The sequence below is a fragment of the Hetaerina americana genome, unplaced genomic scaffold, assembly GCF_022747635.1.
Source record: "Hetaerina americana unplaced genomic scaffold, ioHetAmer1.1.p SCAF_76, whole genome shotgun sequence".
In the NCBI taxonomy this organism is placed as follows: domain Eukaryota; kingdom Metazoa; phylum Arthropoda; class Insecta; order Odonata; family Calopterygidae; genus Hetaerina; species Hetaerina americana.
Window position 1 is genome coordinate 752,204 of NW_027287383.1, and position 26,827 is coordinate 779,030.

Genomic DNA, 26,827 nt, shown 5'->3' on the forward strand with positions numbered 1-26,827 from the left:
GAGACTTAATACTATGAGTATGTGCATCTCATCTGTTAGAGTATAGAACATTTTCCTATTAGCACTCTTCATTGTATTGAAAAATTGTTATCGCATCTTTGAGACGTAATGCTGAGATAAGCCGATCATATTGTTCAGAAATAGAAATTTTTATGATGAATTATGCCATTGCACAGAGTAAGGAGCATATAATGTCACATAGATTGAAGCTTGTCTGTCTCTCTCCTGTGCAGTATGTTCCACCACCACCACCTCCACCCCCTGGACCTCCTGTAGAGGATGAAAAGGGGAGTGCTGGGAGCAATGGTGGGGGGAGCGGAGGGGGAAGTGGAGGTGGAGGAGGCTCAGGGGCAACATCGTTTGGTCCCGAGAAGATCCCTTCTCCTGACCATCATCAGAGTGGACCTGGTGGGGGTGGAGCTGGTGGTGGTGGTGGGGGAAACGGCGGAGGGAGTGGGGGAGGGCCATCGGAACAGCAGAGGGCTCAGCAGTGCTTTGGTGGAGGCGGTGGAGAAATGCAGTACCCTTACTTCAAAGTGAGTCCTATTGATAGTTGTGAGGGAAGGCTACTGATACCTGAGTACATTTGCGCCATTAGGGATATAGATTAAGATTTGGTAGAGATAGTATGCTCAAGGAAGGGGAGAAAGAAACCAGGTATCATCATCAGCCTAATCTTGACAAAAAGCTGCCGAGGGGTCGACAATATAGTGTCCCAATTGACAGAGAGCATACTTCACTTGAAGTGCTCTCCACATGGCACCAAAGTAGGAATCAAGGTACTCGGATAAAATCCTGCCACCACCAAGATTTGAACCCAGGCCCTCAGGTTGGGTAGCCAATATACCTGCCACAGCACCAAATCAATCTTATTGATTTTAAATTAAAAAGGCTACCTTCTCTGAATCATCTTTCAATATTTCACCTCTCCTGTATTCAGCAGCTATTAAATTTTAGGGACTGAATTTTTATTTCCATTTTTAGATCAGTTGTTTCCATTGCAAAAAACTTTCACTTCAGGAAATATTTGTTGTAGAATTTTACATTCAATTAAATTTTCTGTGTAATTTAAAAGTTTACCCATTCTTATTCTTGCATTAAGTTTCTTAATTTCAGAATGGTTTAGTTGCCATTTATTTTATAGCTACAATACACTATATGCTGTATTTTATTTGGGCATTCAAAATATTGAACCGTACAATTACCATTTAGACTAGACATGTCAGTTTTAAAGATAACTTCACACTTACAGATTCTCATCTTACAAAACCTTGCTTTTACAAAATCAACAGCTTCCAGCAGACAGTTATTATATAATGGTCCATAATGAATAAATACCTTTTTGGGGATCATGTTGGTCTAGTGGTTAGTGTACTGTTTTTCCACCCAAAGGCCTGTGGGTACACTATCCATCAATACCCAAGAATGAAGGCATTATTTGTACTCTTAATTTCACTGACAAACTTTCCAATCAACTCAAAACCTAAGTGTCCTCAAACACACAAAACTCAGCTGTGGCATTTTTTCCATTTGATTCCGTCATGAATTCAAAGAGAATTTCATTTTTTCTGTGCAGGACTCAAGATCAATGCCGCCTCCTCCCCCGGGTATGCTTGGTGGGGGTGGATTCGGTGCTCTCCATTATCTCAAGCAGCCAGGAATAGTTTTGGCACCACTTAGTCACCACCACCATCATCACCATCATCACCACATGCCGGAGGGGGCAGGAGGGGAAGGCAGTAATGGCGGAGGCAGCAATGGAGGATCCATGTCATCTGGTAGTCCGTATGGCATGCAGGACAATGGGAGGGGGCTGCCTGATATAGTCCAACAGCAGCAGCAGGGGGGACCAGGGAGTCATCCTGGAATTGTGGGTGGCAGTGGGGGCATGGTGGGCTCTGGTGGAGGTCATGGAGGGAGTAAGAAGGGTGGTCCCAACTCTGAATTAAGGTTGTTCAAGTGTGCAGCCTGTGGGAAGGATTTCAAGCAGAAGTCGACTCTTCTTCAACATGAAAGGATACACACAGATTCAAGGTGGGTATTTCAACTTGGTAGTTCTTTGGGATTGTGCTGTTTGCCATTCCTTGTCGTATGGGTCTTTTGAATAAAATGTAAGTTCAATTTTAAAATATACCAATTCACTTCCAGATCTTAAGTGCATAGACTATGTAAAAACTTATTTTCCTGATTATGCCTTACTGAAAAGGGGCTGCATCTTATATGCCGTTTAACAGAGTAAATGGAGCCTCCGCCTGGCAAGTGGAAAGTTCCGGAGTTCAAGTCCCGGTCTAGGAAATATTTTTACTCTTGTGATCTGCTTGATTCCGCCTTCCCCACCTCCTGTGTTTGTCCTTTATGTGTGTTCCTATCTCTATTCCTTAAATCTATTTCTATGTAAAAAAAATGAGTATTTGTTTGCCGTTTGGAGGGATTTTGTGTTTGAATGTGTGTTTGGCCAATGTGGCTCATCTCTTCTTCTGGCTATGCGTGCCATGAAACGCACTGTTCTTATCCTTTATGATGTTGTATGATTGCTACACTACCATCCTTTCTTCTTGTGTGTTTTCTATTTCTCCTTTGGTGGGTGAAACAGCTCCCTAACGCCATCTCTTGGCCAAAGAATTGTGGCACTTTGTTGCATAAAGCATTGCAGATCTCAGTGTAAATTACGTTTCCTGGATAGCTCAAGTGGTTAAGAGCCTCCGCCCGGCAAGTGGAAAGATCCGGAGTTCAAATCCCAGTCTATGAAATATTTTTACTCTCGTGATCTGCTTGAGTCCGCCTTCCCCACCTCTCCTGTGTTCGTCCTTTATATGTGTTCCTATCTCTTTTCCTTATATCTATTTCTATGTAAAAAAATTAGTATATATATACACACACATGTATATACACACGTACACATAAACACACACACACACACACACACATATATATATATATATATACACACACACAATAAATGTGGCGGCATGATATCACCCTTACTGGACACAACACCTAGGATGTGAGAACTAGATGGAAACTTTGTTTGAGCAACAATCGGGACATCCTTGGTGTCGTGGGCGAGCCAGCGATCATTTCTCTGGTTGATCTTCATGTCAACAGTGAAAATTTTATCATCAGAAAAGAATCTGATTCGCCCCGCAGCTTCATTTTTTAGAGAACATATAGTAATAGTAGGTTGCAGGGAGCAATCTGTTTTTTTCTGGCAGTCTCAGACAGCATTTGTCACACCTTTATTGTTTACGACTTGTATTGTAGGTCCTCCTCTGCCATCCAACCCATGGTTCACTCACTAATATTTGATTCTGACACCAATTTCCTCAGCTATCGCCACGTATTCTCTGATATCAGTGCCTGAGCCTGCTCGACGACTGCATTAGTTCGTGACATGCATTGCCTCAAATGAGGTTTCCTCGCCGGGTTAGGGAAACCTTCTGCAGATTTTTCTCCAGCATTATACTTAGACACAATGTCGTAGGCAGTTGATCTGGGGTACCCAAAGAATCAAACAATTTCAGTGGGTGAATGCCTAGCGCGAGCACTTTAGGTGATGGTGGCTCTTTGATTGCTTCTGCACGTGTACGTAACACCTCGGCCATTTTGAGGTTATGACTGTTTACTAGATGCCTATAGTTTTCAAGAACGCTAATTGCGACCTCCAGTAGAACTATGATAAGGCAGGAAATCCAAATTGAAATTTGTCTGGATGTAAGGGCCGAACCCTGTATATACTGATTATAACCCTATCACAGAGTCCCTGAAATTACCACATTCAGAAAGAAAACTTTTAATTAGTTTTATGAATGGGAGTTTAAAAAAAAACAATATGTCATGTCTATTCCTTTGACTTGAGCCTCAACAAATTCACTGAAAAAGTATATTTAATTATCTGTTAAATAAAACCAATGCATATGACATCATCAATCACTTTTATCATTTGTAATTATTAATTCCATCATTCATTCATTCTTAACTATGAAGTAACAAATTATAATCTCATGACAATTTTTTGTGATTCCTGTGGCTAAGTGCAGAGACAGATTTTAGAATTTAATGTAATACCATCCCAAAAATTTTTAATGCAAATATTATGGGTGTCAGTTCAAAAACAATTTATGTAATAAGGAGTCTCACTGTGTATGCAATTCCTTCCTCAGGCCCTATGGATGCCCCGAATGTGGCAAGCGTTTCCGGCAGCAGTCCCACCTGACGCAGCACCTGCGCATACATGCCAACGAGAAGCCGTATGCTTGTGGCTACTGCGAGCGCTCGTTCCGGCAACGTGCCATCCTCAACCAGCACCTGCGCATCCACTCGGGTGAGAAGCCCTACGCCTGCCCAGACTGCGGGAAGCGCTTCCGGCAGAAGGCCATTCTCAACCAGCACGTTCGCACCCACCAAGGTTCGGGAACTGAGAACAAAAGGCGACGCAAGGCCACCACCACCCGGCCCACGTTGGCCCTCGGTGGCCTTGTTTCCCGCGGGTTGTTCGTGCCGTGCCAACCAATCAATCTGGCTCTCTGACAAAGGGCCAGCTCCTCCTCCTCCCCCCCCTCATTGTCTCCTCACCCTCGCCCTTGACCCCACTCCCCCTTATCATCTCCACTCCTATGCCATTTGTCATCTTCTCCTGCTCCATACCATCTCCTATTCCCCTTCACCCTGATGCAAGTTGGAAGTATTCTTTTTTTAAGCTTGCATTACCGATTTGCGTCTTTGCTGAAATCCTGGGGGTGCTTACTAATGGGCAGATTGAATTGTCTGTGCTTTTAGGAGTGTTGATTGATGGAATTTGGAGCTGCAATATTGTTTGTCTACTTATTATCAGTGTTGAGGATAAAATGTATTATTCTGTTTTAAACGTATGAAATGAAAGTATTTGGCAAATGTTAGGTTGTAGGATTGATGCAAAAACTATCAGTTTTTATACTACTTCATGTCACTCTTTATTTTAACCATGGCAGCCTAGTGGGCAAATAGCTGCAGATTGTTGGTAGATAATTAACTGTTGGGTAAAAAAACTGACTTTTGGATTGAAATGTAATGGTTATTGCTATGAATGTTTGTCATTGCCAGGTTTCCTTGTCTCATTGATTTATGAAAGAATTTGGATTCATTCTTAAAGAAACAGGCATAGAAGTAAGTACTAGTGCAGAGTTTAAAAGGAAGGAAGTTCGAAGTTGAGAGGTATAAAGTTTTTCTTTTATTTGATAACATCGTGTACTCTCTTGAACTGATAAGTGAAGGCAGAAGTATTAGGTGGATATTTTGTAAATCAATCAAAGCAGCAGCTGTCTATGCATATTTTTCTTGAGGAATCTAACCATAGAGCTTTTTGAGTCCTCAAATTGGGGGCTGTAGTTAATTGGCTATTTTTGGTTAATTGATAATTTAGTTCTTCCTTTGGTCACTCTGGTATTATAATACTAAGAAATTCTTACCCTTGAAAAAATGTTAGCCTCTGGGATTATCTACCTCACTATAATTAAATTGATCATTATCAATTCTTATGAGGGTCTGACTATAGCATGGAGATGCTTTTCTTGGAATGTGACCTCCTAAATTGTTAGGATGCAGGCAGTAACCCTAGATTAAATGTATGGCCTTGCCCGTAGGACATACTATTACAAATGTCTAGGCAAACAAAGGGGTTTCATTGCTAATGAAATCTTACACTTAAGATATCAATGAAACTGGTTAAATTTTGTAGTAGAGCATGTGCCAAATTAAGAGAATGTGTGGGTATCCCCTTCAAATTCATTACTATTTAGGAGCCATTGGCATCTCCATGACCATATGTTTCAAATAAAATATTTTTTCATGGGAGTTTTTTAATCAGACTTTAATATGACTTCTTCCCAAACATAGTTTTCAATTCTTGATATAAAAATTTCATTCAAATTTGTCTGAAGTTTAATGTTTCTCAGTGCATCTTGTTGACAAAGTGTTATTTTGAGAGTACTTATCTTTGAAAATAATTTTTAGCACACTTAATTTTGGTTTGTTAGACAAAAATTTTCATTGCTATTACTCAAAATTTTTATGTGGAATGGCGCATAGATCAAGCAGCTTACTTTCTTTCAGTATCATGGATCATGGAAAACATTTCAAAAAGCACAGTCAATAGATCTGCAATACATTTATTCTGCAATTAAGAGCTTCCTACTACTATTTTCTAAAGCATATCATGTTCAAAAATTTGATGGACACAAATAGATGTTAGTACATTTACTTGGGAAAAGACACTTTTTAGATAATTTAACAAATATATTGTGCCTGGCAAACATCTTCCTCTAATTTTCTCTTTCCTCCTAATTAACTGTCTCGAGTTTTTACTTCATCAGAAATGTTTTTCTTTCTTTTCTTAAGTATTTGCATTCACTCAGCTCAAAGTGAATAGCTGCAGTAAACCAATCCTATGATTGAAATACTGATGATGATGAGCTCATAGTGATGCTTTGTTCTTATTCTGTAGTTTTAAACATTTACATCTAATCAGGTGGATTTCATCACTACACATGTTTATGAATATTTATTTTCAGAAACTCACTTGCTCAAAACTTAAGTGACTATTGTCATAATATTTTCCTTCATAATGCTTAATGGCATGTTAATCAGTTCATGGAGTGTGTGTGAAAATTCATCCCCATAAATGGATTGCATTGTCATTCTTTTTGATTCATGAGATCACATTGAAAGAAAAATCACCTCATAAGCCTGGTGGCACATGTGATGGTTTCATTACAACATCCAAGTTAAAGTTAGATGCATCAGGATGATTGAAATTACCATTCTACCTCTCATTACCTCTGATTTACTTGTTAAATCTTGATATTGATATTAATAGCTTGATGAAAATAGTAGAGTATTATTACTCACTGTACAGTATTTTTGGAAACTACCATACTAAATATGTATGCATATATGTGTTTGTGTATGTGTGTGTGTGTGTGTATATATATATATATATATATATATATATATATATATATATATATATATATATATATATATATATACATATATACATATATATATATATATATATATATATATATATATATATATATATACATATATACATATATATATATATATATATATATATATATATATATATACATATATATATATATATATATATATGCATATATGTATGTATATAAATATATGTGTGTGTGTGTATATATATATATATATATATATATATATATATATATATATATATATATATATATATATATATATGCATATATGTATGTATATAAATATATGTGTGTGTGTGTGTATATATATATATATATATATATATATATATATATATATATATATATATATATATACATACATATATATATACCACACTAATCTAAGGGTAAAGAGTTGGACTTTTGACCGGAGGGCACAGGTTCGATTCCAGGGTAAGCCCCTCTGGGCACCCTTAGCTCCACCAAAGCTGTGTAATTTTTCGGGTGCCAAATCTTCCTGGGAAATAATAGCACAGGGAAGTGACTGAATCCCCGTACCCTACCCTGATCTGTGAATTTTACACGTACTATTATATATATATATATATATATGTGTGTGTGTGTGTGTGTGTATATATATATATGTATATATATATGTATATATATATATATGTATGTATATATATATATATATATATATATATATATATATATATATATATATATATATATATATATGTGTGTGTGTGTGTGTGTGTGTGTATATATATATTATATGTATATATATACATATATATATTATATGTGTGTATATATGCATACATATACACACACAAATGTCTTTTTCTTACTAAGAATCTGTTAGCTGGTAGATTTCTTTAATATTCCCTTAATTTATTGCATTTGTTAAGTTTAATATTGATTTTTTATGCATAAACTTAAGACTATTTCCAGGTTAGTTTAATGGCACATTTTTGTAAATATTTACTCAGTGAAGAAGTTCTTTCCTATGACTTTGTCATTAACTTTAATGTCCATCATAAAAAATTGTGGAGTATCTTTTTAGTTTTCAACAGGAAATTATCGTGTGTTTAATTTAGAGCAATTCATCTATCATAGGGAAATGTGGGAATGTAGTAGCTTCCAACATCCAGAATGTAATTTCATCAATTTTGCAATCCATGAGCTGTTCTCTGAAGCCACAAACAAAGTATATAAATGCTGGATATGAAGCCCTGAACTAAATAAGTTGCAAGCATGAATTTGGCACAATTGAGATATGAAATATTTCTATATTCTTTAAATCTACCATGAAGGTGTACTTTTGTAATTATAATAACTTAATTCATTCATGTAGGTTGTACATAAACAATTCATTTCATTTAGGCCTGTTTTTGGTACTGAAAAGTACTCCATAAGTACCAGTGATATATCAGAAATATCATTAACTTTTTAAAATGTGGTGAAGCTTAAAATAAATGCTAATGTGAATAGAATATTAATAAAATCTAAATTTTTAAGAGCTGACATTTATTAATAAAGTGAGTTAAAATGGCACTGTGTCACTATAATGAAATCAAATGTAATGTGGGGATCAATTTTTATTAGATTTTATTTCCTATTATGTATTTTACTAATGGGTTTCCCTTGAGTACTTTTTATTGGCTGTTCAAAAAATGTAGGATCTGAAATGAAAATGCTCATAAAATGCTAATATCAAGTAAATAATGTGTAACCTTGCTATATTGGGAGTTAAGCATGAATGAGAAAAGTATCTTTGATTTCCATTGCTCAGCGCTATGGTATTTATTTGTCCCAGTTTTCTTTTTCTTGCTATTCTGTAAATGATGTACAAAAACATCATTTCCCCATTTAAAAAATTGTTAACTACTGATCTAGATGTGCACCCTACTTATTAATAATTATACCATGCAAAGGATGAAAAGTATACCCTTGTAAAATTTGAAGTCCCGTGTAAAAATGAACTTTAGTTCTCAAGTTGGTTGCTGGTCAAATTAGTGTTGCAGTGTGTAGGCACTCTCCAGCTCATCCAAGGTAAATTAGTTCCAATTCTTCCTCAAGTATTTACCGGCAAAGGAATGTAACATTGGCAAATGAACTAATTAGTTTCTATTTATGGCCCATAATAAATTTGATTCACTTTGCAGTCATGTTCTAATTGTTCTTCATGTATATTTGTATGCTTTTCCAATAGCAATGCGTATTTTTTACTTCATATAAATTAATGTTGTTTCGCAGAAGTTGTATATGTTGTTCAGAATGAAAATTATCATGCCATGTGTATTTCACTGATAAACGACTTTACAAATTAGGCAACGATGATAAATTTGACCTTACACACGTATTTCATTGAAGTTGAAATTGGCTTGCAGAAGCCAGCAGCCACAGTGGGTAATTACTGCACATACTCATGAATATGCTAAATTCATGGTTTTTCAGTGCCTGAAACTGAGAGAATATTTTGATTTATCTTTCACAGTTGTCTTTATTCAATATCATCCCAGGAAATGTCTCATTTCACTCTTCTTTTGTACATATTTATTTGCTAGTAGGAAAGAAAGTGTGCAGGAAAAATTAATGTATTTGATATGCTTACTTTCTCATTACATATTTAATCTACTCATTAACATGGTCGATGGTGTGTAAATCCAATGTGTTTAAGACATTAAATGAATTCCAGGATTCAAAGACATTGCTCTCTGATCTTGTGAAATTCAAGATAAATGTATTAGTTTGCTTGATGTGAAATATCAACCACTTTTTTTAAATTTATTGGCAGCACTAGTGTTATTGGGGGTAGCCAAAATTTTATTTCGCTCACAATTATAAATCTGATCATACAATTTCAAAAATTGGAGATATATTTATATTTTTCCCACATTGAGACTAACATATCTTAAGCTTAGAGAGAGATAAGTAAGAAAGGATAATAATATATTTGCTAAAAGAGCTCATTTGAGTTCAGTGGAATCAACAACACTGCAAATTAGTATGTTTTTGAGAATTGTTTGCATAATTAATTGTAAAATGTGACTAATTGTGTTGGTCTTTCTATCGTAATATTTAGTTGTGACCAAAGTAGAGAAACAGAATCTCCCACTGAAGTGTCTCGTCTGTTCAAAAGCAAATATTTAGTAAAGATTGTGACATTTCTGGATTGATACTGAATTGAAAGATTACCCATAAAAGAGTATGTGGATCATATTCTGAAAATTTTTAAGAGAAATTTGCTGGATTGGCTTACTTCTTAATTAATATAATAATTAATAATTTGGCTTAATCCTTACAATGGCTGTCTTGGACAAGACAGCCATTGTAAGGATCATTCAAATCTGAAAATTTAAGAACCACTCTTCCCTCACTTGTTTTTTCCTGGGCTAAAGCCATTGCTAGTTTGAGTTTTATTCTTGTTGGAAAACTATCCCACTATGACCATCATGAAAAAAAAGGCCAAATTTATGCTAAATGGGAGGCAATATGAATTAAGACTTAGTGCGGAATCCATTTTAGTATTCATTATGTTGCAAGTTTGAGTACAACTATCTCAGCTTATTATTCCATTTGTGTTGGCTGTCATAACACAATAAATGCCTTCTGTATATTGTAATAGGTATGTTTGCATACCTTGTGAAATATATTTTATAGTTCAAGGAAAGGTTTATGTTATGGCTGGGTTAACATATATCAGGAAGAGCATATATATTCACGAGGAGCAGAATGGATGTTGGCATAGGTTAGGAAACTGGGGAAATACATAAAAGCATTGAACATAATATATTTATTCTAGATAAAGCCGCACTTCTCTCTAGTGATGTAGGCAGTTACACTATAAACTGATAATGCTTGAAACTCTTAGATACAAAATAAAGGAGCATATATCAGTACCATTCCTAAACTGTTTTCATTTGTAAAATCAAGGTGAAATTGTACTAGACTGAAAGGCTATTTATTATATATAGGTATTGTGTTAGTTTAAAAAGTGGGAAGAAATATAATGCCATCATCTTTTAAGAGCCATCTCATTACACATTGTTTATCAATACACCTATGTTGAGGAAAGGCCTCTTACTCTTTGCCATCTGTGATTCTATTCCATTAAAATTCAATTTCCATAAAATTCTAATCACAAGGAATGAAATAACCTTATCTCTTTTCTAATACCATTCATCATATCAGTGAGACTGCTTTTTATTTTACTAATATAACTTAATTTATTATATCAAGGTTGCACTGTACTTCCATAAAGTTGAACAGAATTCAGTAAAAACTGCTCCAACAGTTACAATAGATCCCACCAAACACCAATTCTGAAATCCATGGTTTTTGTGTATTGGTGATGTTTTCATTCGCAGAAGTAGCCACTCCTTTCATATTTACAGAGAGAAGAATATAATCAATAGGTATTTTAAAATATTATTTTTTGCATTTAACCACATTCAGAAGTTTAATGACCTCTGTGTTAATGACATATATATATAAATTACTAAAATTTGATGCATTTTCCAGTTTTAAAATTCAACTATTTAGACTTACCTAGTTATCCAAAACTATGGAGTTATAATAAGAATTTCAGCATATTAATAATATATGTTTTTCATGAGTGCATTTAAATGTAAACTGTAAAACTGGAGAAAACTATTCCACCATGGGAATACACCTCTGATTATCTTTTCCAACCTGAAACATTGGCAGTCTAATACAATGAATATTTTCCTCACATTTTGTGGTTTTATGAAAAACTGCCAATAATTCCCTAAATATGGCATAGACAATGAAAAATGCTATAGGATATAATGCTGTAGGGTTTATTATTGTATCTTACCAGAATATCCTTTATAGGTATTTGAGAATCAGTGCCGCCTCCATGAGAGTGGCGCGTGAGATTCAATTTTTTCATGAGCCTCTCAACCTTTTCTTTTTAAATTTCAAAATTATGGCCTTCTTGATCCCCCCATAAATATCAGGCATCTGCTGTGTATTCTTTATGACAAAAAATAATAATCTTGCATCAATAAATATTCATGTTCAATTGTAGTATCATTCTTGCCTTTCATTGTTGGTTGAAATAATGTAACAAAGTTTTTCAAAGCATAGACGTATTTATACACTAAACATGTTTAGGACAAATATTTTAAAACTCCGAAGTGTATTCACTTGGAAAATTGCATCACAATGAGCTGCATAAAGAGCTTAATGTTGATTAGAAATATTATTTATTGGCCGAAACATTCATTGCAGGTTATCTTTTTCATCTGTTGGGCAAGCTAATCAAGGCCTTGAAATTAAGCAAATTTTTGTAATCATGCTCTTGGTGAAAGCAGAAACTGAATCTAACCAGTTTCAAAGTACAGAAGCATATTTTTATTCAACGCAACTCCAATTGAATTGTAAAGTTTTCCATTAAAAATGTACTTCAGTTAAAAGACATTGCAAATCTTTGAATGAATGTGATTGTGATTACTCAAAATTGTTGGCAAAAAAATATGTGAAGGCCCGTTCAAGGATTTCAACTTTTTTGGAAAGCAGTTTATAGTTCACTTAGATTTCATTTCATTTATCTATTTTTGATATCGTATGCCAAGGAAGTTTCAGATTCCTTGAAACTAACTTCTATTATCGGGAAAATTGATAAAATAGTTTTTAATGTACAGCATAATGACCGTTGATTTCTTCTTTATCAGTAGCAATTACCCCACAGAATTTAATTATAAGCAGCAGCTATATGTCATAAGTAATCATTGGGGTTTGGTGAACACATTTCATTAAAGTTGAATTGTGTGAACTGGCTTAAAATCTAGCTAAAAATTTCCCGACATTTTATGTCAACAAGGAAACATAAGTCATGTGGGTATTAAACTGTATGGAGTCCAGTGAATTAACACTTGATAATCTGGTATTCAAACTCAAAACTAAATGCAATGGAATCCTAACATTGGAAACAAGGGAGCTTAGAAAATGAAATTTTATTATTTTTAATTTTGGACAAGTACCTGCGTTAAGGCTTTTAATTATTTCTTTTTTTAATTATGCTTTCTGTATCCAATTATTTCCTTAAGAAAAAATTCTAAATGTTATTATATCTGTCGCTGCATTAGTTGAGATTGAGAAGTTTTATATGCTTTGAAGGAACACTAAATACCTCAAAAAATGGAATATTGTTTGTATCAGCTTACTAAACAGCCTGCGTTCAACATGATCTGATTTTAGTTTTAATTAATGTCGACAGTAGGTACTTGCTAAATACAAGCAGATGTTGGTTACAATTTATTCATGATTGTTTCATACATGCGTTTGTTATCTCATTAGTAGTTGCCAGAAACGTGTTAATTCTTGGAGCTCCTACATTTTATAGAATAAAAATATCAGATTAACTGCTAAAAATACTGATTTACTAAATGTACAAATGCAGTTTATGCTGGTAATAACTTAAGATGCCATATTTTTATGTTAAAAGCTGAAAATAAGTAATTTTTATAAAATGTTGTCCTGGAAGTAGTCATAATTGTTGATCTTAATTCCTACTTTATCTGAGGTAAGAACATAGTTATTTTTTCAGATTATATATAAGAAGTTGTTTTGTAGTTGTATGTTGTAAGGAATATGGAGAAAATTCCTTTTATGTTCATTCAGCAACTTCTCTCTCCGCAGAAGACAGTTCCATAGTCATCATGGAATAAGTGTTGTATTTTCACTAACACTGTTTTAATTATTGTTCTAAATTTGCAGTTCTCTAATCTTTTTGTCCTAGAAAAAATGAAGTTTCAATAAACATTTCTCTCGAAATTAAAAGAAAAATAGTTGGTATTTTACTACAAAACCTAAAATTGTTACCCTGGAGGTGAAAACATCAACACTAACAAACTAACCAATGCTATTTCCTTTTTATCATGGCTTTGGGATTGGATCCTTTTTTTTTATTTTCTATCTTAAACCAGAATTTTTGACAAATATTTGGGCAGTTTATTCCTTAAGGATAGCTCTGAACTTTGCATAGAAACTGTCTTTCTTCGTCCTTTTATTTAATAAATGTTTTATTTATTTGATGAATGGCATTGAAAACTGCTCCTGTTGTGCAATTTTCTATTCTTACAGTGATTTATGAGTTTTATTAAGATCCTGCTTGATGTTTGTTCAATCGTACAAGACTCTTGCACCATTCTAATATGTTTCTCTATAATTAGTTTCCTGATTTGTGCCTGTTTTGACGAAGATTAATATTATCTGTTTTATTCATTGGATCTGAATTTCATTTTACAGTTAAATGTTTTGCCCTTAGCATTTAATTGATTGAAGTTAATTGACATCACACTATTATGAAATTTGTTGAGTAATTGTGTAGCCATAGAAAGTTTTTAAAAGATATTTAAGATTGTAAAAGTGATATTTTAGAGTTTTTGCCATGAACATATGCATTACATCAGGTGTGCAAGCTCATCCAAATTTTGAAGTTGCTACATTATCCTGGACTTTATCTTATAGGCATACAACAAGTGCATTTAAAAATGGTTATTTAATGCATTGCATCAGTTGAAAAAATGTTTTAACTTCAGATAAATCTTTTATTTTGTACATGCCTGCTCACGGCACAATGCTGCATTGTAATGACTTTCAATAATGAATGGAAATTGATGTAGCAGAGTTATTATTATTCCATGATTTAAAAAAATCAACTCTATCGCAGTTTTCCCTGTATTTGAAGTTTTCCATTGTGCTATCTGGCAAAGAATTGGCTAGGTTCCATTGGTTACATTTCATTTAATGTATTTTGGATTCCTTGCCTTGATGCATATGTTGTTCAGATATTAATTCAATTTTCTTTAAAACTAATGAAGTAAATGAAGTGTGAATTCAGCTTACTAAACTTATTGAATGAAATAGTGCTTCTGACAATAAGTAAATTTTTCTCAGTTTGTTCAAGATTCATTCACCACTGGCACTCTTTTATCTGGAGGGATTTTAGAATCTGTACTTTGATGTGTAAATGTAATGGCGTAAGGACACTGTGATAGAACAAAGAGCTCTGATTTTAAATTCAACATTTCATATACAGTGCAGGGTATTGGACTAGAAGATTCATTTTATTGAAACTAATCATCTGGAATTAGTGCACTGACTCCCACAGCATCATGAAGTATCAGCTTCCATTTTTGGGATTTGGTTATGTTGGTCAGTATTTGACAAACAACAGTTTCACCTCTGTTACAGGACACATTTTTGTCCACGAAAGGACCTCCAGTAGTGGAAGTGAAATTATTGCCTGTCAAAGCCAAACAATGCAGCTGAATCACAAATATAATAGGTGATAATGGACTGGAGTGCTCCCATCAACCCTCTTGATTCTTAGAAAATCTGATTAAGGGGGTGAATAATAGTTGCTTGGACATTTAGAAAGTGCCTGACTTTTTAAAGGAACAACTAAAATGCTTGGAAATGACATGTATTTTATAGTTTTTGGAAGTGTCAGTATCCTCACTGAAATACTTTTGATTTTGGAATTTTATGAAGGCAAGAATTGAGCTGGAAAAGATGGTAATGCAAGGGGTGTTGGATGGAGAGATTAAGGTTTGTGAAAGTGCTATTCGTACACCTGAATTATGTTTTTTGTCCTCAAATCTTTATTTGAATTTCAGGCGTACATTTGATTTTTACATACAAATTGATTTGCTATCACAGCCACTGACTTTTGAAAACTCCCATTTTCTACTTTACCTCAATTGAAGGATAAGTTGAGATCATCACTGTTTTTGTCTATCTCATAGAAAGGAGAGCTAATTTTGAATATTTAATGTCACTTACATGCTACAAATGAAATAAATCATTAGCATGCATATTTTGGTTGGTTGGTTAATATGAAATAGTATATCTGCATGTCATTTTCCCTTTGTCTTTCAAATTTAGCTTTGTGCCACATTAGCAGAAATTGTAGAGTCCTAAATAGTACACAGAAGTTTATTCCTAACTTTCATTATGATTTGATAACAGTTTGCATCTGCCTGGCAGACCAAATGCAATCCTTTGTGACAGTGGACTATAGTGCCTCTTTCAACTTTGGATAATTTATTTCTGTATCAATTGTAATTTTACATCATTGTATTATTTTTATATTTCCTCTTTGTTATATGATCGATCTAAATATGACAGGGAAAGTACTGCATGTTAAAAATACATTTTTGTTTGGGATATCAGGTTCAGCAGTTATTTAATCTATGACTAACTTTTCTCATGCTTATTTTAATAAAATCAAAGTAATCAATGATAGTTAATATTTTCCTTATAGCAACTGAGACAGAGTCCATGCAAACTTTCCTACTTTACTCCTTGTGCATATCCAACAATTGTGTCTTTCTAAGCTGTCATCTAGAATAAAATCATTTAACCCTATTCCTAACATATTTATTATTTCATCCTTCATCCCCAGTAGATGTAGAGATTTTATTCAATTTGTGTCATGGACATACTTTGTTCCTTTAATTTTTACAGGATTGTGTATTTCTAATTCCAAAAAATATTTGGTGACATTTGGTAAAGTAATCAGCCCTATCTGAATTGACTGGGATTATGTGGCTTCTAAATCTGTTTGTCACATTTTTCATTACATTAGTCTCTCTGAAAATGTTCTGGAATTGCCTATTTTTTTAGTTTAATGCTTTAAGTAATTACGTGATGCAGTTTGTAATAGTATGTAAGTTGCTGAAAATCACAATACTTATTTTTATATATGTTTCCATGGTACATTTCAGTCATTAGCTTTCCATTCAAGGTAGGTACCTAGAAATGATCTTTGATATGAAGCCTTTTGTGCTGTATATTTTTGTTTGTGACTTTATTTACACCATGGAAATGTATATCAGTATGAAAATGATAGTATTCCTGAACAACAGTCTTAAGCATCCATCCATAATTTTCTCACTTTTACCTCCTCTACTGTGGGGCCTGTCAGACACATTTTATCAAAAGTTTCTAAACATATGTTCATGCTATTGTCCTTCAAGAAAGAATACTTCAACAACTTGCCAGGAAATTCGGTACATTCAGATGTGACAAAAAATTTTATTTTTTGAGCAAGTACACTAATGTAGCATCAGTAGGATAAATAATATTTTCAGGTATTTTTTTCCCAATTTGAAAATATCTCTGAGGATATATTTATTCTTCAGGAAGAGCTTCTTCAATGTGGATATTGGAAATACAGCCTCACATTCAATTTGGTCCAGTCCATACACATTATTATGTTCAGAAAATGTTCTCAGTTCTCAACTTGTAATTATGTCAGATATCATAATTTTTTCATAATGGCTAAACATTGTATTTGTGTAAGAACACAAGAGAAAGTGGGAAAAAGCCTTGGATGAAATCTATAACGTAAAAGGTTATACCCTAAGGAGGTTCACCTAGCATTTGTAAACATACCTGCCCTGGAATATTTAGAACTTATACATTCCTAGATATGTTTCTTTGAACATAAGTTAATTATTGCTAAGATAAGTTCTGGATATAAAAATGATGATCACTAAAAGATAAAGATCTTTGTACTTAGAATGCGAATAGCAATATTTATGGAAATGATAGGATGAATAGGATTCCCTCAATAAGGAACATTATCGTTGTTAGATTAAATATCACTGTATTATTTTTTCAATCATGCATTCAAATTTTAAGGCCAGATGCTTTGTGTGTGATAATTCACATCTTTTAAGATATATTACTTGTCAGAAGGTCCTAGAAGGCTGTATTTTTCATGTATTTTCTTTTAGTGGCATGAATGTGTGTTGAAATTCACCTTGCTGTTCCCAGCAGTCATCAACAAAGTTGATTTCAGAGATTTTGATCCATAAGCAATTACCTTACACTTGTTAACTTGTGACCATGGTTGACTGAAAATTCATAACTCTAATCAATTATCAGTAATCACATGATAAAGGTAAAATTAACTTATTTTTAAAGATAAAATCTGCACCAATGCTTTATATTATGTATACTGTAATGTTGTACTCACAGAGCAGGTATAGTTTGTGTACTTCTGTTAGTGATGCTCTATGGAATATAGTCCATCAGCTTTATTATTTATGAATTTATGGTGGAGTCTTAGACTTTATAAGAAATCATTGCTTTTGTAATTGTTTTTTATCTGTAAATAATATTTTCAATGAACTTAGGTATTTTTAATAATATTTCCATCAAGCATCAATTTCATGGACAGAGTTTGGTTTAATTTTTTCTGCACTTGATGCAAACACTGCCCAATTTGAGGAAGACACCTTCATCAGTATCCTTCTTTTCTGAGCAGATGTGAGTCCTCATTTGGTGTTTAAAAATGGCATGACACCAACCTTATGGCCTCAAGATGTGCCTTATCCCCCTGATGCCAGCCCATCTCCCTCTTGTGGTCCTGATGGACCCAAAGAAGAGGCATATGGAGAAGGTGGCCCTCCAGGTGGAAAAGAAGGCAATCCTGACCTCCAGTATCACTCATATTTCAAGGATTCTAAGGTACGATATGAATATATGAAATTTGATTGCCCATTCCTATTTAATTGTAAATTTAAAGCATAAAAGAGCAGGAAGGTTTTTTGCATTAAAAAGTGGGTAAGTAATTTTCACCATTGCATGAAATAAGTGTGGCATATAATTCAGCATGGATACATTTTTGCATATCTTGCTAGCCTAGAAGAGAGGCTGGGCTTCTATGCATAGCAAATCTTTTCAGGAGTAAATGGTCGATTGTGTATTATGTTATTATATTTAAGAATGTCAATTTGTGTTGTTACTATAGTGGGAATTGTTTCATTGATTTCCTTTAAACTTGGCCTCTTTGATTTCATTCTATTTGAGAATATTTGTTTAATTTATTTTTCTTTTATTATGATTTCAGCTCAATATCATGCATTAATTTCTATTACTTACTTAAAATTTTCTTTGAAAGTAACCTGTGTGTTAGTGTCAATTAATAAATGGTAGTATACAGTTTTACATGCAATTTATGATTTGCCTTACATCAGAATTAATATGAAAAATCATGTTTTTTATTTAAAATTGTGGATATGTAAATTAAGAATGATAAAATAAATAGATATTGATCATAGAGACCTTGAAATAATTACCTGTCTCTAGATTTCACAATATATCCAAACTACAGGTTATCACCATAGCTTGGCATAATGTTTAGTATTTGTGGCCAATCCTTATTTTGCACATATTATAGGTGCTAGGGTTTTTACTGGATTCTTTACATTTTTGAGTGTCAAACACATTGGAGGGAATTAAATGAGGAATACCATGTATAGATGGAGTGCAAAATCACCAAATTCATATTTGAGGAGATGCTTTGCCACAACTTCCCCCAATAGTTTTATGTAACTTTACGAAGACATCATGATGACTCAGCTTATTTTCAAACTCCATTCTGAATCCTCACCATTCAAAATGATGGCTCCAGATCCCTATACCAACCATTATGAAATAATGTATTTATATCTTCATGACGTAGATTTTGACTTTTGAAAAATGAAATTGATGTACTTATTCAAATCATCGTAATTAACCAGTCTAGCAGTTGTTGGTACGTACTCCAATGTGGGTACTTATACCAAATTTGTACCTTAAATTATAGCACTGCATATTTGTCAGGAAACAAAAAATATCACAACATCATAATTTTCATTCTTGTGTTGTATGGAGAGTTGTCTACCATGTAGGATTCATATATTTTAGCATACAGGGTTTTACAAGTTATCTGTTAGATGCCTGGTGACTGCATGTTTAAACATTAAAAAATATTGGAAATAGGCTTGTCATTAAGTCACCTTATATAATATGTATATTGTGATATGTAAATTGATGATAATAGAAAACATGTTCAGCTTGAAGAGAAGCATGGGTAGCACTCAAATGTAGGTATATGAAAGCTGAGCAAAGGAGGATTCAGCAATTTCAAAAAAAATATCTATTTTATGGTAAATAAAATCAGTTGCTCTATAATCAAAATTTAAACTTTTGAAGTAAATTTAATCATGAGTAATAAGTTTCAAAGCGACTTAGCAAATATTGTTATCGTGGCATTAGCTAGGAACTTATGTGTGAAACCACTAAGTGAACCTAATAAAAGCAATATGTATTTCTGATGGATAAATAATGTTTCTGTCATTTTTATTTATGAAAAGGTGTAATTAATAACTCTCTCTTGAATAATAAAAAACTAAAATTGGTATAATAGCACTATTCAGTGAAGCCATCACTGGTCATCAAATGAATCTGTACTCCGAAGCTATCATTTTATCAGAATTTCTCAGTTCAAACCACATATTTTTGGGTAGTGTTTAAGGATTTTTTACCCTGCACAGGGAATGCAGCACTCTGTTTTTGGAGGAAACTTCACAGCACTACAGTATCTGAAGCAGCAGCAAGGTGGAGGAATTGGGGCTGCTGGGGGCTCTGGTGGAACTGGTCCTGGTGGCAAGTGCTTGCCAGATGTGATACAGCATGGTCGGAGTGCAGGAATGCCTCTATATGTCCGTTGCCCTATCTGCCAAAAAGAATTCAAACAAAAATCTACTCTGCTACAACATGGCTGTGTCCACATTGAATCCAGGTACATCAGGGGTGCATTAGAAATTTTTAATGGAAGATAAGATATGTTTCTTTTAAGCACAACCTTGGAAATCTAGGTCATATACTGTACATGACCTAAATTTGAAAGAGAAACTTAATGGGGGACAGTGGTACAAACATTGGCAAGAGTATCATTTCTTTCATGTTTTATAATACTGCTTGCTTCAAGTTCCTGCAAAGTTACAAAGTCTCTCAATTTATCCCTATCCAATCCCTTTTTTATCCTCAAAAGTTTAAAAAAGAGATTTTTTGTGTAGTAGTATGAGGTGTGTCCATAAAATATCCATCCTGAGTTTTTTTATTATTTTTTTAATTGTGTGGGTGTTGTGCCTTACGAATTTTCTCCAAGAATTCAGACAATCCACAAAGAATATTAGGTTGAAGTTCTGAAAAGATTTTGTGATGCTGTAAGAAGAAAACAACCGCGTCTCTGGTCAAGCGGTGACTGGGTTCTTGACCACGATAATGCACCAGTGCATTCTTGAAACCTTGTGCAGTAATTTTTGGGGAAACAAGATTGTATAGCTCTTTGCCAGCCTCCATACAGTCCCTGCGACTTTTGGATGTTCCCAAAGTTGAAAATGGAGCTCAAAGGGAAGTGATTCGATGACATAGAGTAATGCGATGCGTGAGCTGAAGGCCATTCCAAAATATGCATTCGAGGACTGCTTTAAGATGTGGAAGCACTGCTGGGAGCATGTGGTTCAATCAAATGGGGACTACTTCGAAGGATGCCACACCCCGGATTACGAAGATTAGCTCCAATGTGGAGATATGAACTCAGGTCAGATAGCTTTTGGACACACCTTGTATGTCCGCCTAGAGTGCATTCTTGTTAAGCTATGAAATGAATGTGTAAATAATTACCTTAGTCATGTTGATGTTTCTTTATGATTGTGATTGTAGTCTGCTCCTACATTTGCCATTTCCATTTATTTACCCACTCAATGAAGATCTGCAGTAATAAAAGTTGTTTTTTTCTTTCCCTGAGCATAATGTCATAATAAAGCAAATACGAGGGTCATCCGGAAAGTAGTACCCGTTCGTGCCGCATGAAGTGCTGACGACGCGAGTAGCCGCTGGACGAGGTCAGATAGCTTCAGTGGCTTGTCTGCCTTCTCCGAGCCAAGTTGCGTGATGCTAGCATTGCCTGTGTTGTTTCTGTGATTGTTTACAATGTTTAAAAAAATTGAGAACGCCGCCAGTTGTGAAGTGAGGGCAGTGATTAAATTCCTCAATGCAAGAAACGTTCGCCCATGTGATATTCATCGCCAATTAAAGGAGGTGTATGGAGACAATGTAATGGACGAGTCGTCTGTTCGGCGGTGGTGTCGCAACTTCAACATGGGGAGGGGGAACACACACGACGATGAGCGTTCGGGGAGACCGTCTGTCATTACAGACCAACTGGTGAGCTCAGTTGACGAATTCGTGAGGAACGATCGGCGCGTCACAATTGATGACATCTGTGAGCATTTTCCCAATGTTTCTCGAACAATTGTTCATGAAATTGTTAAACACCATCTGCATTATGCAAAAATTTGTGCAAGATGGGTCCCTCGCGTATCTCAATGAGCTGGCGGCGAAGGACTATGCAGCAGGAATACAGAAACTTGTCACACGTTATGACAAATGCCTTAATTTGCTTGGAGATTATGTTGAGAAGTAGTTTAAAGTATCCTCTTTCAAATAAAATTTTTTATGTTTGTTAATATTTACTTTTGTGTCTTTATTTCACGAACGGGTACTACTTTCCGGATGACCCTCGTATGTTAGCTGCATTAATTGTGGATCAATCTGAAATTTGTAATGTAAAAATGTGTTCGGGAGGATCTTTATTAATAGCTGGTACAAAGCTATTTTGTTAACTCTGCTTGATCTGTTTAACTGGAAACCAATTCACAATTGTAGGCCTTACCCATGCCCTGAGTGTGGGAAGCGTTTCCGGCAACAGTCTCACCTGACACAGCACCTGCGCATTCACACTAATGAGAAGCCTTATGGCTGTGGCTATTGTGGCCGTGCATTCCGACAAAGAACAATTCTCAATCAGCATCTAAGGATCCATACTGGTGAAAAACCATATAGGTGTACCCAGTGTGGCAAGGACTTCAGGTGAGTCATCCTCTGATGCATGAAGTTTTGTGCTTCTCAGGTGATGTTTCTTTTTTGTGACATTTCATATGCCCTAAGCGATCAGTTCTCTCAACAACAATTTTGTGAAAACTTCTCTTGATACATTGCCTTGAGCCTAGAACCAGAAAAGTTTTTTTTTTTTTTGAATGAAGAAAATTCCACTATCTGACATCCATTTATATCTTGCTAACAGGCAAAAAGCCATACTTGACCAGCATTCACGCACACATGCAGGAGAAAGGCCATTCTGTTGTCCAATGCCAAACTGTCGGCGGAGGTTTGCGACTGAGGGAGAAGTGAAACGACATGTTGATGGTCATCTCAATCCTCACGCTGCAAGGGCCAGGAAGGAGGCACGGGCAGCAGCTGCGGCGGCTGCAGCTGCTGCTCAGCAACAGCAGATGCAACAGCAAGGAATGGGTGGGGGTGGGCCAGGGGGAGTGGGTGGGGCACAAGGGATGGTAGGCCCAGGTCAGGGAGGACCCCTGGACAGGACTGCGGCGGCTGTGGCTGCTGCAGCATCCTTACTTCCCCTTGCAAGAATACCCCAAGTAAGTAGATGCTGTGCCAAAGGTCACTTGTTTCATTTTGAATCATGAATGTCAAAATCAATGCATGATCTAAAGCTATTAGAATACGAAAAACTTAGCCTTATACTTCACTTCTTTTGAAATTTTTCGGGTCTATTATGTATTTTGCAAAGTTAGTACTTAGGGCAAGGAAACTAGGATTCCTCAGTACCAGCACCTGTAACAAAGTACCACAGTATTGTACGTAGTGCATGCCTTGGTATTTCATGGTTCATTGGTACATGTATCACTATAAACCGATGTTATTTAGTAATTACGGAGTTATAGATGTTAACGCATTGCTTGAAATTGAAACATAAAATTTTAAGAATTCTCGTTTCGAGTTAAAGCATGTTTTGTTTGAAATAATTTAGCCTCTTAACCCGGTCTCATGTTGACTCTGGTGAGATAATTTAATAATACTTTGCTACCTTGCACACTTGCCCTTTCAAAGTGAAATCAGCTGCAGAAAAGAAGACACATGGAATGGAATCAGTTAGAATAGAAGCATTAAATACCTATAGGGGATTGGAATGCAGTAGTGGGTGAAGGAGAGATGGCCATGTAGTAAAATACTAGAGTTTAGGAACAAGGAATGACTTCTCCTGGCAAGAGAGCAATAGACTTCTGTTGGAGATAAGGATTAATCATAATGAATGCTAGGTTTAAACACCACTGTAGACCTATATACACATGGAAAATGACCAGGAAGACATATAGTTATCAGCTGGACTATAGGGTGATAACATACATATTTAGGTCTTGGGTGATTAATTTACAGGGTGTGGCACTTATCTCAGGACAAATTTCAATTTTGATTTCCTGCCATACTGTAGTTCCCCTGGAGGTCGCGATTGGTGTTCTTGAAATCTATAGGCATCTAGTAAACAGTCATAACCTCAAAATGGCCTAGATGTTACGTACACGTGTAGAGTACAATCAAAAAGCTGCTATTATTGAAAGTGTTCATGCTGGGCATTCAACCAGTGAAATAGTTAAATTCATCGGGTGCCCCAGATCAATTGCTAACAATATTGTTCTCAAGTATAATGCTTCAGTAAATTCTGGGGAAGGTTTTGCTAACCCGGCAAGGAAACCTCATTTGATCTAAAGCGTGTCACAAACTGCAGCAGCCATCAAGAAGGCTCAGGTGCTGATGTCACAGGACCCAGGGTGATCGCCGAGGAAATTGGCAACAAAATTGAATGTCAGTGAGCTAACAGTGCGTCGAGTGGCAGAGGAGGACCTACGATACAAGTCGTACACAATAAAGATGTTTCAGATGCTGTCTGAGGCTGCCAGAGCACTGCGGATTGCTCGCTGCAACCTGTTATTTTGTTCTCCAAAATATGAAGCTGCGGGGCGAATCAGATTCTTAACTGTTGAAGGAACAGACAAGGATAGGGAATGGACAAGGAAACCTTTGATTGCTGATAAGATGATAGGTGAGAGAAGGAAATGGGAGAATATAAACATAGAATTAGATGAAAGGAATTTCAATATGATAAACTCGGGCAGGATACTAATAATTCAAAAGAAGCATGGTGGAGGGCATAAGTGCGATTACATGTAGAGTTTACAAAGGAAGGGTGAAATGGATGTGCAGAGAGTGGTTGCAGAGCAAATTCGATTTGCAATAGAATGCTGTAGACGGTGATAGAGGGAAGGACAATAGGTAAGTGAGGTAGGAGGGGAAAATGGATGGGAATGCTGGATGGAATTGAGAGAGGCAGAGAGTACAAGTAATTGAAGAATAGTTTATTGTAGTTTGAGGTGTCAGATTTTTTCATTGTTAGACCTAAGAAATTTAAGAGTGTACAGCCTGTGTTCATCCAAAAACTTATCTTAAAATAGTTGACTACCAAATAATGAACCATCAGTTTGCTTTCTTTTTTCATGATACCTTTATCTTAGTCCCAAATTTACCCTATTACTTGAAAATTATGAGTCTGAATTTCACAAGTATGTCGTTTTCCCTTTGTATAAGTTGTGTTTGGTGAAAAAAATATACTTTCAATCCTTTGAGTGTTTAGTAATAATTTTATATCTGCAAAGTGTCATTTAGTACTCCCTGTAATCCAATTTAAAAATCTGAAGTGAATTTCCTGCTTCCTGATGAAGCGATGAGGAGGCGAGTCTCACTTGTGGGGCTCTCCTTCCAGGGTTGATGGTTTTAGGGCAGCCAGTATCATCTTTAGTCCATTGAATGAAGCAATTTCTATCTATCTCCAAAGGGAGCTGGTGGGCCCGGTGGAGCAGTAGTGAAACCAGAGTTATACTTCCCCCAGTGTTATGCTCCCGGCGGTGGATTTGGTGGGCCATCACAGTTTACAACTGGTGCTGGTGGGAATAGTGCAAATGGTGCTTCTGGGGGAGGTTCAAATGGTGGATCAGCAGTTGGTGGAGGGAGCACACCTGGCCCCAATGGAACTACTGGAGGCACAGCTGGTGGTGCAACAGGAACTGGGTCATCGGGTGGTGGCCCCCAGGAGTTCAAAGAATCCCCAGGTGGTGGAGCTGGAGGTCTCCAGACTCAGTGAGGTCGGTGGTGGTGGGCAGCAGCCACTGGAACAGGCCCTTGGGGCCATGGGAGGTGGGTCTAATGGAACCACTGAACCTTGGAACCAAGTGGATCTATTTCTTGGTTCACCTCAGTAGTTCTTGCTGATTGCTCACCACCAGACTATAAAATGGCCGACAAGAGCCTGCTACGTTACACATTTCTGGGAGCAGTGAGTCTTTCAAAGGGGCATGAGTGAGTGCCCCTTTATGTTTTTGTTCTGAAGCTGCATTGGAAAGACTTCCCTTGATCTCGAGGCTGTCCCTCCGGTAATTCACTGGAACATTAAAAATAATCCAGTGCAATATCTGGAAAGGGATGGCTAAGGTTGCCGGAGTTTTTGCCCTGGCACGATCTCACAAAATTCCCTCAAGGAAAATGAAGGATGGTTACGGCTATAATCACCCATTCCATCCTAGTGGACGTTTTAGATATGCATTGTGCAGGGGCCAATAGCAAGGAAGAAGTTAGGTAGGTAACAGTGCCTCATTGTGGCTGTATCGAGTTTACAAAGTAGAAGTGTGTTATCTAACAGCTCATGGCGGAGGATATTTGTATCAATGAGGCAATCTTGTCTACAATGAAAGATGTTAACAAGGATGTTACACAGACATATTACTGTTCCTCCATCTTTTATCACTTTAGATGTGTTTCTGTAAAGATTTTACAAAGATCATTGGAAGATTTTTTTCCAATGTTTTTCAATTAACTGTTAAAAAAAATGGCTGGGAGTTTTTTGGTTGTTTGAATGTTTTCCTAAAGCTTGTTTCTATCATGGTGTTCTTTGTTTTTTACTTGGAGATTTTAAGCATTGTTAGGATAAAATTTTCATGACTACCCAGTGGTGTCCAAGTTCTCCTGTAGTGGGTAGGAAATCCATGTCTCTTGTTGTAGTACTTCTATTTGTAAACCTTTTGAAAATGGACCTTTTCAAAGTGCACATCCTCTCCTCCCCATTGTGA

The 26,827-nt window shown here is 35.6% G+C and overlaps 2 protein-coding genes across 2 annotated transcripts; both read left to right on the forward strand.

Annotated features, from left to right (window-relative positions):
* Positions 1-484: 484 nt before the first annotated feature.
* Positions 485-24,520, forward strand: jim (zinc finger protein jim). The gene is made up of 9 exons (XM_071596091.1): positions 485-536; positions 1,577-1,839; positions 1,921-2,034; positions 4,161-4,405; positions 18,280-18,482; positions 20,333-20,580; positions 22,512-22,715; positions 22,930-23,287; positions 24,419-24,520. Exons 1-9 carry the CDS (start codon positions 516-518, stop codon positions 24,518-24,520), a joined length of 1,758 nt encoding a protein of 585 aa, XP_071452192.1. The 5' UTR covers positions 485-515.
* Positions 23,201-26,445, forward strand: LOC139697431 (uncharacterized). The gene is made up of 2 exons (XM_071596135.1): positions 23,201-23,287; positions 25,540-26,445. Exon 2 carries the CDS (start codon positions 25,598-25,600, stop codon positions 25,961-25,963), a length of 366 nt encoding a protein of 121 aa, XP_071452236.1. The 5' UTR covers positions 23,201-23,287; positions 25,540-25,597; the 3' UTR covers positions 25,964-26,445.
* The last annotated feature ends 382 nt before the right edge of the window (positions 26,446-26,827 follow it).

Coding starts and splice junctions, on each gene's coding strand:
- jim (XM_071596091.1), top strand. CDS start 516: ATGCAGTACCCTTACTTCAAA. Junction 537..1,576: donor TGCAGTACCCTTACTTCAAA/GTGAGTCCTATT, acceptor TTTTCTGTGCAG/GACTCAAGATCAATGCCGCC. Junction 4,406..18,279: donor GCACGTTCGCACCCACCAAG/GTTCGGGAACTG, acceptor TTTTCTGAGCAG/ATGTGAGTCCTCATTTGGTG.
- LOC139697431 (XM_071596135.1), top strand. CDS start 25,598: ATGCTCCCGGCGGTGGATTTGGTGGGCCATCACAGTTTACAACTGGTG.